We start from the raw sequence: 17303 nt of genomic DNA, 5'->3' as shown, positions 1-17303 counted from the left end.
TCCTTGACAGCCTCTCTCGTGGGCCCCATTTTTTGTTAGATGATTGTAAATATGTATGGCACTTGTTTTTCAAAAAAAAATAAAAATAAATAAGGACTATAGCAACCTTTAAATAAAGAGTTCGGTAATTAGAACAAAACGTTCCTACCTTTTATGATTTTTTGTGGAAAACGTCCATACCTTTCGTTTTTTGACGCATTTCATCCTTACCTTTACATTTTCTTGTGGAAAACATCATTTTCATCATTTTTCTCAATAAAAAGTTATTAAATGACTAATATACCCTTCTATTTAATTAAAAAGAAATAAAGAACTAATTGCAATCACAGTTCCAATTTTTAAAAAAGTTCAAAAGAGGAGGTGGAGGTGAAGAATTTTTTTATTTTTTTATTTGGAATTACGATTGTATTTAGTTCTTTATTTTTTTTTTATTTAAATAGAAGGGTATATTAGTTATTTTATAGCTTTTTATTGATAAAAATGATGAAAAAGATGTTTTGCACAAGAAAAGGCTTCGTAAGGATGAAATGCGCCAAAAAACGAGATGTAGGGACGTTTTCCACAAAAATCATGAAAGATAGGAACGTTTTTTATTAATTATCCTAAAGAGTTTTTTTTTTTTTTTGGGACAAGCCATAGCCACTAAAAATTAAGTGCCACGCGACTGCGAAGGGCCCAAGTGAAAACGATCCTTGCGTCGCCCGATTCAAAATGGCCTCGAATTCGACATTAACCTTGTACTCTATATTCGGTCTAGCTTTATTACTCTGTGCAGTGACAGTGGGATCCATTATCAGGGCCTGGGAAATGCAGACTCTAATATCACCCGCATCACCGTCATTCGTATCCGTGCCTAAAACTGCCGCACCGAAACCCTTGTCGGGCCCTATTGCAATAAACGTCTCGCACAATTCCACTCCCACTAGAACAATCAAGAATCAGCTTTCTGTGAATTCGATTCCTATGGCATCTGCTGCGACTGTTGAAACTGTTACAGCTCCCAAATGGGCTCAGAAGACTGTAACCATTCCTACCCAGAGACGAGGCTGCCATCTCATTACTTCCAAGGTCTGCGACTTTGGTTTTTTGCTCCAATTCATTTCTAATTTAGCGCGCCTTCCTTTTTCTTCTACATTGAAGTTATCGGGACCTATTTCATAAATTTTGATTTCTTAATAATCTATAGAGAGACGTTTCTCCATTGATCAGGATTTTGGGAATTTTCGGTTTAAAGGGTCATCTGATGGTCTAAGATTCTTAGCAACAATTCAGAGAAGGAGCTCAATTAACTTGGGATTTTTTAATACGCAATAGCTTGGCTCAAATTCGGGTTGTGGAATAGATAGGCTGATTATGATAGCTTGACTGCTCGAGTAGCATGTCACTACTTTTTGTATTTTGTCTATTATTGCTGAATAAGATGGAGGTTTAGGAATGATGATAGCAGTGTATGCTTAACATGGAGAATAGAATACGGGCCAAATGGTGAGAGAGGAGTGGGGATATGGTGAAGAAGGTGATGAAGCTGGATATGGTTTTCACATTTTGGATTGTATATGAGCATTTTACTGTTGGAAAATTATTCTTCATTGGCAACTGGAGACTGGGCGATAATATGTGTACAAAAGGAAAGGAAAATAACTAATTCAGCGTTCTAAGGAATAAGATATGACGATCTTGATTGTCTTTTTTATCCCTTCCCAATAATTGATTACCCTCCTTAGTGAAAAAAGTTTTGTAATGCCAAAAGTGATCCGGTGCTTATTATCAACTCAAATGACTTTTGAAGCCTTAAAGTGAGTTTCAATTGAAGATGAAAGTAGATCAAATTTTAATTATCTATTTTATATCTACGTTCTTTATTACTTTTGGAGCAGAAGTTTTGAAAAGTTTGGTCAACTTAGCCTAATTGAGTGTTGTTTCTGGCATAAGAGCATATCTTATTACATGCCTCTAGGTCAAACATTTGAAAAGTATCTGTGAGCCAGTGAAAAGGAGAACATGTTAAGATGGAAAATCTTTTTGCATGAGCTTGAACTTCTTGAATTTGGCAGTGGAATGACTACATGTTATTTATTATAAGAGTATATCTATTTAATGTCTTTGAGGATTTTTATCAAAATGGGGTGGTCAATGCTGCAACTAATTCTACTTGCTTGACTTTTTTCTTTGTACGTCTATCATTTCTTTCAATGGTTGATCATATCCTGACTTTCCAACTCTGACTTCGTGTGTAAATATCTGGCATCTTAAAAATGTTAAATGGGCTAGCCTTAAATGGCTTTTCAACCTGCCATTTGATTTTAAGTTCAAATTTGTACATCACCACTTGGAAGTTGTTGTACATGAAGAAAGGGGAAACATAAGACATCTGTCATTTTATAAATGTATTCACTTATTTGAGCAAAAAGGTTGTGTTGCTGAATCATACCATGCACATTTAAGGGCTGATGTTCTACTTATCTGTTATTGTCTCTTTGCTTTTGCAATTTATGATTTTCCATTTTGTCTCAGATTCTGAAGGAAATTGGGCAAGATTTATCAGAGTTCAAATGCGGCCTTGCTCATTTTTTTCGTGAGTTCATCTCCACTTAATGTCCTTCAGTTTTCCTCTTTATTGTTTTGCCAGTTCTGATGTTTCTTGTTTCTTTTGAATGCATGTCTCCATAACAGTGCACCACACAAGTGCTTCTTTGACTATAAATGAAAATTATGACTCGGATGTCAGAGATGATACTGAGACATTTTTGAACAGAGTAGTTCCAGAGGTATATTTTTTTTCCATGGGTTTGTATAGTGGTACTGTTAACATCTAAATTGTTTAAATTCATGATTTCAGGGAATGTCTGCACCGTGGAAACATACAATTGAAGGTAGTTTTCTTAAAAAATAAATAAATGAATCGTAGTGTGATTTAGTTCCTCTCTCCTCCCTTTTTTTTTTTTTAAATGCTTTTGAGTTATTTATTTATTTATTTTTAAATGCTTTTGAGTTATTTCCTTGGTGGCAAGCTAGGTATTTCGCTCTTATCCCTAGTGTCAATTACTTTATGTAATGCGTAACTGCCTGCAATCAATAATCTCATGATGCATGACCACATAAAACTGTATTTGTTAGACTATGCATTTAGGCTATCCGTTTAAAGCACCATTTGCACTTGGAAACCCCTGTCTTCTCTGTCTCACAAAGTCACACGTACTAAAGCGCACATACACGCCATGTATGGATTTTAGTTCTGGATTACATTTGACCACAAACACAAGCGGATGTTTGTCAACAATGTTTAAACAATGAAAGATTCCAAATATTTCTTGACATTGTGCACCAAAATCTCCACCCTTCAACCCCTCCAACCCTCTTTCTTGTGACAAAATAAATCTGAACTATTTGGTTTGGAAGGAGCGAGCAAGAAACAATCATGATCCAGTAGTCGCAGTCTTTAATTTTGGGGGTGAGGCTAATGTAGGCTATCAAATCACTAAGCCAGGATTTTTTTTCTTATAGCTGCAGTCAAAACTTTGTAATGAGAAGCTGTCTTTGAATACCTAGTGTTGCGTGAGTTTCACATACTTCTGAAACGAGCTCACTATCTGTCAAAAAGCTCACTCAATTCTAATTCTATTGTCTTTCTAGTGCTTGTTTGGGTTTCATTATAACGAGATTAAAATGAAGAGGAGTAATGAAAGGAGCCCACTATCTTCGAAAAACTCGTTCAATTCTGATTGTGATACAATTCCATTGTCTGTGGATAATTTAGTGTACACTAGTTGTGGATGCGTGGTAAAAATCTTTTACATCATGAGTATGGCTATTTTGGACTTGTCAAAAAACAACTTGCTAGTATATTTCCTTAGGAGCTGATTTGACAATTGTACAAAATAATTTCCTCATTCATGGACATTGAGCCCGATCTATTGTGAAATAAAGGGAACAAGTGAAATTATATCATGGAGCAATCTTTTCTAATTATTTAAGATACCTCTCCTTAGTTAATAGCTTTTCAATCGATAGTCATGATTCGATTGGTAAGAATTTGGGTTTTGAGGATGGAGACTGGTATTCTTTCCCAAAAAAGAGAAGTGTAGATGACGCAGAATGCGTCTAGTTTGTAAATGAACAATTGGGAACCAGAAGAGAAAGGGGTGAAAAAAAAAAATTGAGAGAGAGAGAGAGAGAGAGAGAATTGAGGACTAGATGAAAATCAATGTTTATTCATATATTCTGGTTGTCCGTTACATTAAATAAGGCCCTCTATTTATATATCAAGACATTGAGAGAATATCAAATCAAATCAAATTCCATCTAATCTAGGACTTTATCAACATATCAAATCTAATCTAATAATATATTATAAATCAAACACTACTTTTAATATAACATCTAAACTTTATCTCTATCTTGATCTCCATCATTTTTAATGGCTAAGAGAATTCAACTTCGACAAGTTAGATCAAAACTTCAAACTCTAAGGAGATTGATCTTTTATCTTGACCAAGTATTAAATTAATACTGAATCTTGGACAACACTATCTGGCTGAACTCATACTAGGGAAGGTGATCTTTCTTAGGAACCAAATATCAAAACTGATCACGGGACATTATTTGAAGGTGCAAATCATCTCCAATACAATCTCTCCTTGTAACCCAGTATGGACATGATATTCCAAAAAGTAAGAACTCATGTAAATCATCCATAAAATCTTCAACTGGTTGTGCATAATGACGAGCACAAGAAAATAGAGTTGTAGTCTAGCCTGCTGAAAAAAAAAAAGACTGCAACATCGAAGGTGCGAATGGCCCCCGATAAAGAAACAAACCTTCTGTATTGAAAATACAACTTTTATTTAAGTGTGATAGCCAGTCAAATTGATTTTCTTTATATGAATGTTCAAAAACTCATTTTCTTAACGTGTTTAGAAAATCGAGTCAAAGAGATGTGCAGCGAAGAACACATAAAAAAACAAGCTCAAAAATTTCATGAGTGAAAATAATTTTTCTTTTTAGCGTAGCATGAAATTTAGGAATATTGACAATAAAAGGATGAACTAATACATTATGTCGATAATTAGTAGAAAACATCCTAATATTAATAGGAAAATGGGCAATTGAATAATGGCCTTAGTACAATTCTTTGTAACTCGAGGAGTGTCGATCATTTGAGGTAATGTCCCAACAAACTCTACTTTAATTGTACACTCAGGATAAGCAAACTATTTGACCAAGGTGGAAATACTAACGGTAACTTATCAATCAATTATGTCCAAGGCTGGCGTGAGAGGGGATATGAAACCAGTCTCAAAACTCTTAGCCTCACTATCAGAAAAATCAATTGGGTCACCAACAAAACTCTCATTTTCTTCTTTAGGAGGAGGACTAACGCAACTAGACTTAGAAAGTGACTGGAATGATGTGTCTAGTTTTGTACATAATTGATTAAGTCGAAAAGATATGTACCAATGATTGCCCAAACGGTAAGCTTCATCCAAAAAATTAGGGTATAGGAATGTTATAAGGCAAGATTTCTGGATTCAAACCATTAATAAACCTAGACACTGTGATGAGCCTCATAAACAAAACAACTGTGCCAAGTGGTCGTACATTGCCTTCATTGGCAAAAGAATTAATTCACCAATTGAATTCGATAATACTCAAGAACATTCTTTATATTCATTTCATCTCATCCCACAAATTGACAATTCATTGACCTAGACAATTATGTAAATATAATCTCCAATAAATCTTTAGCTGGACCGATCAGTGACATGGTAGCACAACAAATTCAATGTGAGTCACTTAAATTGTGATAGTTAAAGAATTTTTCAAGACTATTGAGTCAATCCAGAAATGCTTCTGGATGAGTCCAACATCAGAATCCCATGGTTGTAATGGAACGTGCCCAGAAGGATAATGGACCAGGTTAACATAGTTCCTAAACTGAAGGTGATTGTACTGGGAAGTGGAATGTTCACTATCATGATAGTGACCCAAGGATTCAGAGTAGTATAAGAGTTGGACTTTTTTTTTTTTTTTTTTTTTTTTTTGGGAAGTAATTAAAAAAAAAAAAAAAAAAAAAAAAGCAACTAGAAATTGAAAGGTAATTTTTTTAAACTAATCTATTAGATTGAAAACTAACAAGCCAGAACACTGAAATAAAAGTATAATACCAATATAAAAGAATGTACATCATGAGTCTCAAAAGAGCCAAACATTGTCCCAATCATGATCTTCAAGTTGGTATGACTACGGTTGAAGAGCGGCGATTGACTTTGTCTGAACAGTTGATTTAATTAACATGACCAGAAAAGGTCACATTCAAATAGTGTCAGAAAACTTCATTTTTTTTCTCACATTTCTTTTCTTTTCCATCTTCTTATGCTTTTCCTTTTTTCTAACCTATCTAAATGCACTGGCATTAAATGAACCAAATCAGAGAAGAACTCAAAATGACGACTGCAAGAGTGCCAACGGTTGCTGTCGAGGGGCAAAAGAGAATAGCAATACCGAACTCAAGAGAAAGCACAAGTGAAAGCCTTGAATATGAAGTTGAAGTTGTTTGTGTGGGGGGTTGGTATAGATGTCTATCTAGCAGGCGAGGGTAAAGTATATCAAGCGATTCTGCAGGAGACCTTGGATGGAGAAGATGGTGTTATTGAATGACGGTTGCTGGCAAGCGGCTATAATTTTAGGTTATGGTTTTAGGTCAGGTGGGCGACGATAGTGTTACAAGGTGCTAAGTGTGTTATTGGGTGTGGCCGATTATTGATTGGTGTTAATATGGTAGAGATGGTTGGGAAATATGTAAGTGTGATGCGAGGAGCGTGGAATCGCTAGTCGTTGCCTGTCCACAGATCATCCCCATCGTCATTGTTGCTGCTTCTTAAGTATGGCAAGATTTGGCGATAGGCGACGTTGCACTCGAAGCAACAGCGTGACTCGTTATCACGATTTGGTGTGACGACAGTTGCACGCCCATCGTCATCGCAATTTGGTGCGACAGCGGATCTCTATTTCCTTTCCTTTTTTCTTTATTCCTAAATTTGATATCCCCGATGGTTATGATGGTTTGTGTGCCCGATGGTTGCTGTGGTGGTTTTTTCACAGTTATTATGGTGTGATCGTAGTTTTGCAATTATGGGTGACAGTGGCGACGTGTGTGGGAGTGGCATAGATGGCGCTATGTTGGTCATGGTGGCACTAACAGGTTGTGTTGGTGGTTGCTGGTGGTGGTGGTGGTGGTAGTATGTGACCAACTATTTGGTGTATGTAACCAACTACTTGGTTAATTTGTAACCAATTATTTGGTTGTTTGTGACCTTAAAATTTGATAATTTGTGATCAATTAATTTGAAAATGTGTAGTCGAAAAATAAACCGTGGTCTATAAATTTTTTATTTGTGATTGATGAAATAAATTGTGACTTAACAAAATTTTTTATTGTGACTATGAAATAATATTTGCTCAATTAATTTGATAATAGGTGATCAATAAACAAGTTGTGACTCATAAGTATGCATCTGTGATTATTAATTGTATTATTGTAACCTTAATACATTTAATTAATAAAATATTTTTGCTTAATTGATTAATACTTGAGTTTTGAATTTTGAAAATTAAAATCTGAAAATTGAATTGCCCTATACTTGTGAATTTTTCCCTGTTTAATATGTAGGCATTTTGGTGGGTTGTTTGGGCTGAGTGTTTGATAACTGAATGTTGGATATGTAGGCTATGTGGCTTAAGGTTGGGATATAATAAATGGTATGTAGGCTTGGAGTCTTTATTGAGTTGCAGTTTATCGAGCAGCAATATGAACAACTGACATATGAAATACTGTAACTAAATTGACCTTTTTTTTAAACTAGAAAAAACAGCAACGAAACTAAATAGGAAGAAGCTGCTACTTTTTATTTTTTCGGACTTCTTTTTTTTCAAAACTAATATAAACTGCTAAATAAATGGGAAAAGAACTGCTGCCGCACTACAAATTCTTGTATGTTGTGTTGTTTCAAGGGTTCGCAGCATTTGTGTGTATTTGCGATGGAAAGGCTGGTTGAGGTATGAGCTTATGATGGATGGGTTGCGGAAGGTTGTGGCATATGGAGTGGATGGAAGTGGTTGATGAATTTTTGGTTAAGCTTTGTGGATATGAGAACGAAAGATGTTAGGCCAAAATAAAATGAATTGCTTTCATACCAAATTGACGCAGGATGAGTATAGTTTGTTAAAAAACAATTAGGAAGCAAAAGAGAAATGGATGCAAAGAAAAGAAGAATTGAGGGCAAGAGAAAAATCAATAATTACAAATCAAATCAAATTCTAACTAATCGAGAACTTTATCAAAATATCAAATGTAATCTAATTTAAATAACATATTAGGAATCAAACTCTACTTTTAGCCCTTGTTTGATCCCCCACTATTTCCAAAATACATTTTTCTCTCTTCTTTTCAACCACACATTCTTCAATAAAATAATATTACACGTGAATAAAAAACGTTTCCTCATTTTATAACTACACATTCTCCATCAATCTATCATTCCAAAATGCATTATTCAATAAAAATGGAACTCAAACAAGCTCTTGATATAGCACTATATTCTATCTCTATCTTGATCTCCATCAGTAGAGATTTCAAGATATAGAGAAGCAATAATTATAGTACAACAAAGATGTAAATCATTCTGATTGCCTTTTTTGCTTCATAATTACACAGGGAATTAACATCATGTGATTTCTGCAGGTCCAGATGACATGCCTGCACACATCAAATCATCTATGTTTGGCTGCTCCCTCACGTGCGAATTTTGAACTTATGATTTGATTTATGTTGTACTTCAAGAGTTATCTTTTTTAAAACAGTTCAATGATACATGTCATTCATCGATAATCATCATGATTTCATACTGATGCAGGATACCTATCACTCATGGAAAACTGAACATGGGAACTTGGCAGGTATCTACTTGCATCTTGGTTCTCAACCGTGAAAAGAAAAAGGAAACAACTAACATATCCTTGGAAACGTGTTCGTTTCTTAGGCTAATAAGATCTATAAATGCTTAATTTAATTAGGAAAAAGAAATGTTCTTAGGATGTAAACTTCACTACCAAACATAAAATCGTAGAATATAAAATCGTAAAGCTGCAGGGTAAAATGTTTTGGTTTGTGTTTACTTTGTTGTCTAAAGAGAATTTCCAATGAAGTGCCATGAACTTTTATCTTCAAATAGGATGCATCAGCAGTTCATACTACTGCAATTTTACATCTTGTTGCAGTTTCATGGCAATTCTAGTGCGTGTCTGGGTGGGACAGGGTAGATAATGCCACTTTGCATATGGGAGATGTATTTGACTACCAAATTGCGAGTTGTCAGAAGAAGAAAATTTATAAAAGAATGGTGCTAAATAGAGAAGAAAAAATTGCATTTGGCATAGGAGATGATCTATTTGAGCTAGTAAAGGTGATTTACCGGTCCAACATCGATGCATAAATAAACTGTCTACAAGCTATTAAATAACCAACTGGATGATGTTCATGGGTTGTAATGGCATAACATAGTACTGGTTTATTGGATCGGTGGTCACCAATCAAGTTGGGTTCAGAGTTTAGATAGTGTTTTATAATTTTATGACCATCTACTGACAAAGTATTTATTTTCAGAGATCGTTATGCATTTATCAACATGTGATACATCATTCTCTGAAAATATTTGAACAAGCATATTGATTTCTAAATCAACACCACCACCACCACCTCCACCTCAAAATTGAACTTTGGTCAATATGTCTATGCTTTAGATTGCTTAAGCTGAGTATGCTATTCATATATTATTGATGAGCCTAAACCCTTGTTTGATGCTCATTAAAACGAACTTTTTGGGAAAAAATGAGTTATGGAATGGTAACTTCTTAGAGAATGTGGTTAAAAAATAGAGGAAAGTTTTGGGTTTACATGTAAAATATTTTTATTGTGCGAATGTGTGGTTGAAAATGAATTTTTTTTAAAATATATATATTGGAGAACGGTAGAGAAACAGGGGCAAAGTGAGATGCGAAAGAACTGTTTTTGAAGCTAAAACCCAAGACTTGTAGCCTGAGTAAATTGGATGTGTAGGCCTCATTTATTCAGTATGTCTGGCTTTTTTGTTGGGCTTGGCCAGACTTCGCGAAAATCTTCATGGCCCATTCCTTGTTGGGCACCAATAAGTTTTAAACTTTTTGAAATAAAAAAGAAGTAATCGACTAAATCCTCCCACCAGTGAGTTTCTATTACACAATTTAAACTGTTACCCTGCATTTATTACTAAAATTGTACTTTTCTGGTAGCAATGGAACCTCGTCTGAGGTCTTATATTACCTCAAACAAAGGTGTGGAGTGTTGAGAATATCGTTAGAATTGGTGAAATGTATAGATATTTTTTTTTTTTTTTTTTTGTGTTATACTACAACAAATTTTTTATTGGAAAAAAGAGGGATTCTAATCGTAAAATATCTAACGAAACCATCGCTAAAATTGAGATCTTACTGAAAGAGAATGATATCAAATATATCCTATTATTGCTCAATTTTATTTATATTTATTTAATTAAATTATTGTTTTTATTATGATTTATAATAAATTACATATCAGGTAATTAATGACTATCGAATACATTAAAATTAAATTATTTATTAAAGTGCAAGATTTGCATATTTTATAATTACAAAATAAGAAGGAATTAGCACTATTTTTTAGTTTACTAATAAATATTACATTTTAGTTAATTAAGCGTAATTTTTAATTTAGTAAATATGTATATTTTATCCTTCCAGTCACTCATTTGTGAATTAAATCAAATAAACCCTTTAACTAAACGGTAGAATAAAGCCATGATAGGGTGTAAGTCATCAATTAATAATAGTGGAAATGGCATGGGCACGATTTTCGAGTTGAATGTTTGTTTATTCAAAAATCAGGTGGTAATTTTTATATTTAAATATTAATAATAATATATTATAAAATTAAATTACACAATACTTTTTAATCCACTCAAAGTCAAATTTTATTCCAACTCTCTCTCTCTCTCTCTCTCTCTCTCTCTCTCTCCACACTCCCTCTTTCTGCCATTTCCCCTCTACTTTCTCTAGAAGCAGGATGCAAAAATTAATTTCTAAGATCCCATTTTCCCAATTTTTCAATTAGGGCTCAAATCGCTTCTATAATGATTTTGCGGTGGTTTTGCTACAGTTTATGTGGTAGTTTTTGGTAATTTTTGTGGTAATTTTGCCACGATTTTGTGGTGGTTTTTGAGATGATTTTATGGTATTTTTAAGGCCTTTTGTGGAGGCTTTTGAGGTAGTTTGTGGTGATTTTTGGAGGTGGTTTGTGGTGGTGATTTTTGAGATGGTGGTGCTTGTGGTCGCATGTTCAAAAAGCGTATGTCAAATGCTGTGTTGATAGCTGTTGGTTGTGCCTACAATGATGATAGATCACAGGTCACACGTTATTGTGCATTGGTCACATAAATATTCAAAGGTCACAAATCACAGATCATCTTTGTATGTCACAAGTCACACTTCATAGGTTACAGGTCATAGATCAATTGTCAACATATGTGGGCCAAAAAATCAATGTCTAGAACTCACATGTCACTGTGAATAGGTCTAAAATCAATCAAAATTAGCCGTCGATCAATGTTCATAGGTTACAAATCAATGTCCGCATGTTACGGATCAATTAAAATTGGTTATAGATCAATGTTCATAGGGTCACATGTCATATGTCAAAGTGCATAGGTCACAAATCACAAATTCAAAAGATCTACTCACATGCCATTGATATCTCCGAATTGATTACAAATTCAATTTACCAGATTTTGATAATGAGAATTAAAGTTATTTGCTCTAATGAGTACTCTGTAAATTCACTAGGGGGCTCTTTTCTAATTTCTAATTTTTAAAAAATAGATTTAAATTACACCAACATAGCTTAGTCGTCGAGAATGCTCAATCAATGTTGTTCAATAATCGTTATGTTTCTCCATCTCTACTATCCTCAGTCCTCGTGGAGTGACGATCAATTCGTCGCTGAAGAAGTTGTCGGCGATCTATAGATTCCATGGATGCCGATGTGTAGATGCTGATGGACGGGGTGCATGGTAGCGAGGTTGAAGTGGGAATGGGGTTTGGCAGAGTAGGTAAATTAATTTAATTCAATAATATTAATATTTAAAATTAAAATATTAAATTAACATTTGACTTTTGTAATTTTAAACTTAATCTCTAGAAATTAAATTGGTGCATACATAATACCAATATATAAAATTTTCCCTAAGTAATAATAGAAAAGGTAATTAAACAACTTTTGAAATAATTTAATTGTTGAGAATTATAAAATTAAGAAAATAAAGGGAACATAATTCATTTATGTACTATTTGGTGTACATAACTAAGAGTTTATTTGATAGATTTTATGAATAATAATTTTTTTTTACAATGTGTGGTTAAGAACTAGAAAAATATTATTGATCCACATATAAAATTATTTTATTAGAAAAATACATTATTGAAAATTAATTTGGTAAAAAAAAATTTAAAGGATGCCTATCAAATATGGACCGAATCAGATGGCTTGAAAGTTGCACCAGTTTAATAAGTGCTTGTTTGATAGAGATTTTGATAATTGATTTTTTTGACCGTTAGAAATAAAATGGATCTTACCTGTGAGAGAAGAATTCAAAAAATAACGATAACAATAAAAAAATTGATTTTAATTGACTTTTTAACTGTACCAAACAAGTTCTAAAACAGTTCAATTATTTATTCCTTGTTTTTTTTTTAAATATATCTACACACACCCCCCGAGAGAGAGGGGTGTCATCAATTTAGAGTTTGATGGATTTTAAAACTCCATATAAATTGAAGTATTTTCAATTCAGATTTAAATATAATTCATTAAAATATAGGTGTCCACAATCTAGATTTTTAAAAATACTTATAAATTTAGGCGTCCTCAACATAGATTTTAATAGGTAGTTTTGAAATTCAGGTGTCCTCAATAACTAGTTGATTTTAAAAGATTTCATTAAGTAGATAGATTTTGAAGGATTTCAAGGTAAAAATATAAGTACAAAGAATCAGTAACAATTTTAACCCAAACTTAAAAATTTCACAACATTTCTCACCTCTCTCCATATTTGTTGCCCTCTCTCTCTCTCTCTCTCTCCCCTGCCCCCTCCCCATCTTGAACAAGATTTTCTTCTTCCTTCTATCTCACATTTCCCTATTGTGAAAAGATCGTGTATGAGAACTTTTCAATTGATGATAATTTATGAAATATTACTATTTTTTGTTGAATATTGGGTGTATTTTTTATTTAACTTATTTTTTCTTATTGAAGCTATATATTGTTTACTATTTTATAGATGTACTGAAAATTATCATGGTAATTTACGATTTCTAGTATGCATACTGGAACAACTTCGTCTTTCAAGTTCTGTACCATATTCCTTTTTCTTGGGAAGAGCTGTGTGTTTTCTATATATATCTGCAAATCCTAGCCAAGACATGTGAAGATGGTATCCCACAATATTTCTTTTGTGTCTGCATGGTCAATGAGAATTCTGGAGGTATGGAATTAATTGCCTTGTGGTCATGTATGTGTACATCTGTGTGTTTGTATCTCATAAGGTTGTGGCTTTTTGAACTAATTCATATTGATTACGACTTTGATTATTTAACACTACATATTTTTGTCATTTCCCACTCTCGCATTTTGTTGAATATTGGGTGTATTTTTTATTGAAACTCTGTTATAATATTCAATGTTTAACAAACAATTGAACAAAGATTCGATCATTTTCTGTGATTTATTAACGTGCATATGTGTAAGAATGAGTCGTTAAAGAAAAAGTAAAAATTTGTGGTTTATGTTAAGCATATTTATAAATTTTACCCAAAATCTATAAAATCCATTGAAATCTATAAAATCCATGAAAATCTTTTAAAATCTAGAAAATAGAAATCCATTCAAATCTTATGAAATCTATTAAATTCTATCAAATTTTATGCAATTCATGATAATTTATAAATATTAAGAAATCTATTGACACCCCGTAAAAAATTGGATAATTCTTGAGCATAAATGTTTGTTTCAAAATTTTGAATCATTCATCGCATCATTTCTCTGAATTCATCGAAGCTAAGGACGCCATCTCCATCAATGTCGAATCTGCTTATCATGCTTGTGCAATGATCCATGGAGCTTGAATTCCCCAGTCGATTCAGCATTTTCTTCAAGCTTTTAGGCGTTATGAATTCACTATTTTCCATTGCGTACATTTTGAATGCGTCCTTCAATTCGTCCTTTCTCTCGTCCTCGCCGCCGCCCAACACTAGCTTCGTGAAGTCCTCTGGCCCCAACATTCCATCGCTGTCTGAGTCTGAAAACTGCACCACCATCTCCGCCTCGTCCTCCGACATTTCGCCACCTAAAGCCCTCACGCACCGCCGTAGCTCTTCTTTTGAGATTTTACCATCGCCGTTTTCGTCGAAGTACCTAAACACCATCTCATTTTCGCTCCATTTATCCACCGCCGGAGCCTCACCGTTTTTATCATCGGAACTTGAAATTGATGGTTTCAGATCCACGGATGCGGACTTCCTCGGCGATAATTTCTGGCGCAATCGCTGGAAAGCTGACTTCGGAGAAGATTGGGGATTTTCTACTCCATTTTCCGGTGAGCTATACGATGTCGTCAGAGAAGGTACTACTGTTTCTCCTTTCTTAACCGTCAGTTCAAATTGATAATTGAAAATATACAACAACAACAGCAGCACCACTACCAATTATTGAAATCTCTCTCGTGTGTGTGTGTATATATATATATATATATATATATTCGTGTTAATATGTCTGAGATATGGCTGATAGTAGATTCTATACTGAAAGTGGATAAGTTTTGATTGTAGATATATATAGTTTTAGAAAAACAATGAGCTGAGAAATCAGGGGGAATCGACTAGTAGAAACCGTGTCGGTTTGGCGGTGAGTGGCCAATTGGCCTCCAGTTTTAGGGCGGCGCGTTTGTGAAACTACTGTATCGTGTTTGACTGGTTAGTTTGGTTCCTTAATGATTTTTTAATTTTTTTTAATGGATAGAAATACAAGTCATGTAGTGCTGGTGATTCTGGAAGGGGTTAACCTGAAGTCATTTATACGTATCTTATTTGTACGAACTTCTTGCACTTGAATTCATAATTAACGCTTTTAACTCAAGAAGTATTTTTTCCAGACACGTGTACTTCTAAGCAATTGGAGCTATCTCTATGTCTCACGATTCTACATTTCGGTTCAACTTTGCTACAATGGCTACAAGGGATTGATAGCCTTCCTACCTGAACACTCACAATAAGAGGTGGAGTCAATTTTTTTTGAAATTTTTTATTCACACGAATTCCACATACATATGAGATAATGTCAAGACTTCTGTCAACAATTTTCGATCAACTTAATTTAATTCACAATTCATTTGCCTCTTGTCCACGTAGGATTTTGCTATAAGTACATTAAGTTCGACAACATGGTGTACAACCTCCCTCACAACAGGGGGCTTGTGATTTTTTTATTGGGCACGGCTCTCTATTGTGAGGGGTTGTACACCGAGATGTCAAAGCTCGGTGTACAAATAGTAAATTTATATATCCTTCCCTGCTGATTATGTTTTACTCACCTAAACAAGTTTAATTTGACCTTTAGAATGATCATCATTTTAAACCCAATTTGACATTATTGTCCTTTATGTATTTTTTTTTATACTCATTTTCAACAGTATATCCGCACATAAAATTTTCTACGCGTAATTTAAAATTTTTTCATACTTTTTAACCACACATTCTTTAAAGATACTATTCAAGACATTATTTTTAAAATTTTGAGAATGTCAAACAAGGGCTTAATTAGACACAGTTTTATATTCTTTGTGTACATTATGATTGATATTGAGTGAAGTGTAAAAATAAAGATCATTGATCGTTTGAAGTCTTAAAATCGATGGCGAAACTGTGTTACATCACACAATTTTAAAAGTAAAAAATAAATAAATTGTCAACTATTACATACACCAAGCTAAACTGAAAAGTAATAAGGCTTGATAAAATGATCATGCCAACTACTAAACATTGGGAAGTCCAGAGATGGGCGAAAGTATAATAATCACATATTTTATGGGATTTACAATTTTCAATCATATATTTTATCAATTTTTATCAAAAATCTTATTTTAATCAACCAAATATGGCTTTAATATTATTTGAATTATTTTATGATTATTAATAACAATTCTTTATTACTTAATTAGTTTATTTAACTTAAAATTTAAATTTTTTTAAAAAAAAATGTAAATAGGCGCACATCTTTCAGCTTGCCCGTATTATAGCCAATCAAAAATATGGTTTACCAGTTGGGAAAATTAAAGAAAATTTCTACATTTTAACTATATTTTTCAAAAATCTGATCTTAAATAGTCCATGTTTGATGGCCTTTAATTTAAAACTCTTTTTTACATACTCATGGTTAACCACGGATTCACACAATAAAATATTTTGTACATAAATCAAATACTTTTTCTCAATTTTTTAACAAGGCATTCTTAAAAAATTCATTATTCAAATTTTTTTTTTTCAAATATTGACCATCAAAGAGGGACTTGTCTATTTCATAAAACTGGTGTTATTCACGTTTTAATATTATTAAATATATTAATAAATTTATTTATATCAACAGAAACTAAATAAAGATAATTATCATTTCCCCACTAGTTTCACCCATCCATACCCATTATCAAGGGGGGGGGGGGGGAGGGATTTTTTTATTATTATAATTTTTTGTAATATTTTACTCTTATAAGGCTCACTCATGTGAGTATTCGGAGGGAATAACAGAACCCCCTGTACACGTACTTGTTTCTTCAAAATGGATTTTGCTTGGTGTACAAGGGAGAGATTCTGAGAACAATACCATGAATGTCGACAATCATCGCCGCCGCCACTTCCCACTACCTACAACAGGTGAAATCACCTCCCAAACACGATTCCATCTTCGATTGGTTTCATAACACCATGTGGGGCACAAAATCTACAAGAAAAGATTCGAATTCGTGAATTGTGAATCTCAAAAATTTTGAATTCAGGCATTGTCGATGGGGCAAGCAAACCTACACCCATGGCGTCACCACTTTTCCATCAATCATACCAAAATTTGCTTTTGATTATGTGCTTCTATTCTTTTATTTTTGTGCCAGCCTTTTCTTTATGTGTCGACGATT

The 17303-nt window shown here is 33.5% G+C and overlaps 2 protein-coding genes across 2 annotated transcripts; one reads left to right on the top strand and one right to left on the bottom strand.

Moving 5' to 3' along the window:
• The first annotated feature begins 696 nt into the window (after positions 1–696).
• Positions 697–9078, top strand: LOC111372556. The gene is made up of 6 exons (XM_022994917.1): positions 697–1068; positions 2515–2575; positions 2674–2768; positions 2840–2873; positions 8741–8795; positions 8913–9078. Exons 1-6 carry the CDS (start codon positions 712–714, stop codon positions 9061–9063), a joined length of 753 nt encoding a protein of 250 aa, XP_022850685.1. The 5' UTR covers positions 697–711; the 3' UTR covers positions 9064–9078.
• Positions 9079–14094: 5016 nt separating this feature from the next.
• Positions 14095–14826, bottom strand: LOC111372555 (putative calcium-binding protein CML19; the record flags this gene model as incomplete). The annotated part of the gene is made up of 1 exon (XM_022994915.1): positions 14095–14826. A coding segment is annotated over one exon (678 nt), but the record flags the coding sequence as incomplete, so codon positions are not given.
• Between the last annotated feature and the right edge of the window lie 2477 nt (positions 14827–17303).

Source organism: Olea europaea, unplaced genomic scaffold (assembly GCF_002742605.1).
Source record: "Olea europaea var. sylvestris unplaced genomic scaffold, O_europaea_v1 scaffold101, whole genome shotgun sequence".
Classification (NCBI taxonomy): Eukaryota; Viridiplantae; Streptophyta; class Magnoliopsida; order Lamiales; family Oleaceae; genus Olea; species Olea europaea.
The sequence above is the reverse complement of the archived record's forward strand: the minus strand, read 5'-3'. Positions and strand labels throughout refer to the sequence as shown.

Excerpts from the sequence above, each read along its gene's own strand:
- LOC111372556 (XM_022994917.1), top strand. The coding sequence starts at position 712 with ATGGCCTCGAATTCGACATTAACCTTGTACTCTATATTCGGTCTAGCT. Across the intron at positions 1,069-2,514 it reads GCCATCTCATTACTTCCAAG|ATTCTGAAGGAAATTGGGCA; the intron begins GTCTGCGACTTT and ends ATTTTGTCTCAG. Across the intron at positions 2,576-2,673 it reads CGGCCTTGCTCATTTTTTTC|TGCACCACACAAGTGCTTCT; the intron begins GTGAGTTCATCT and ends TCTCCATAACAG.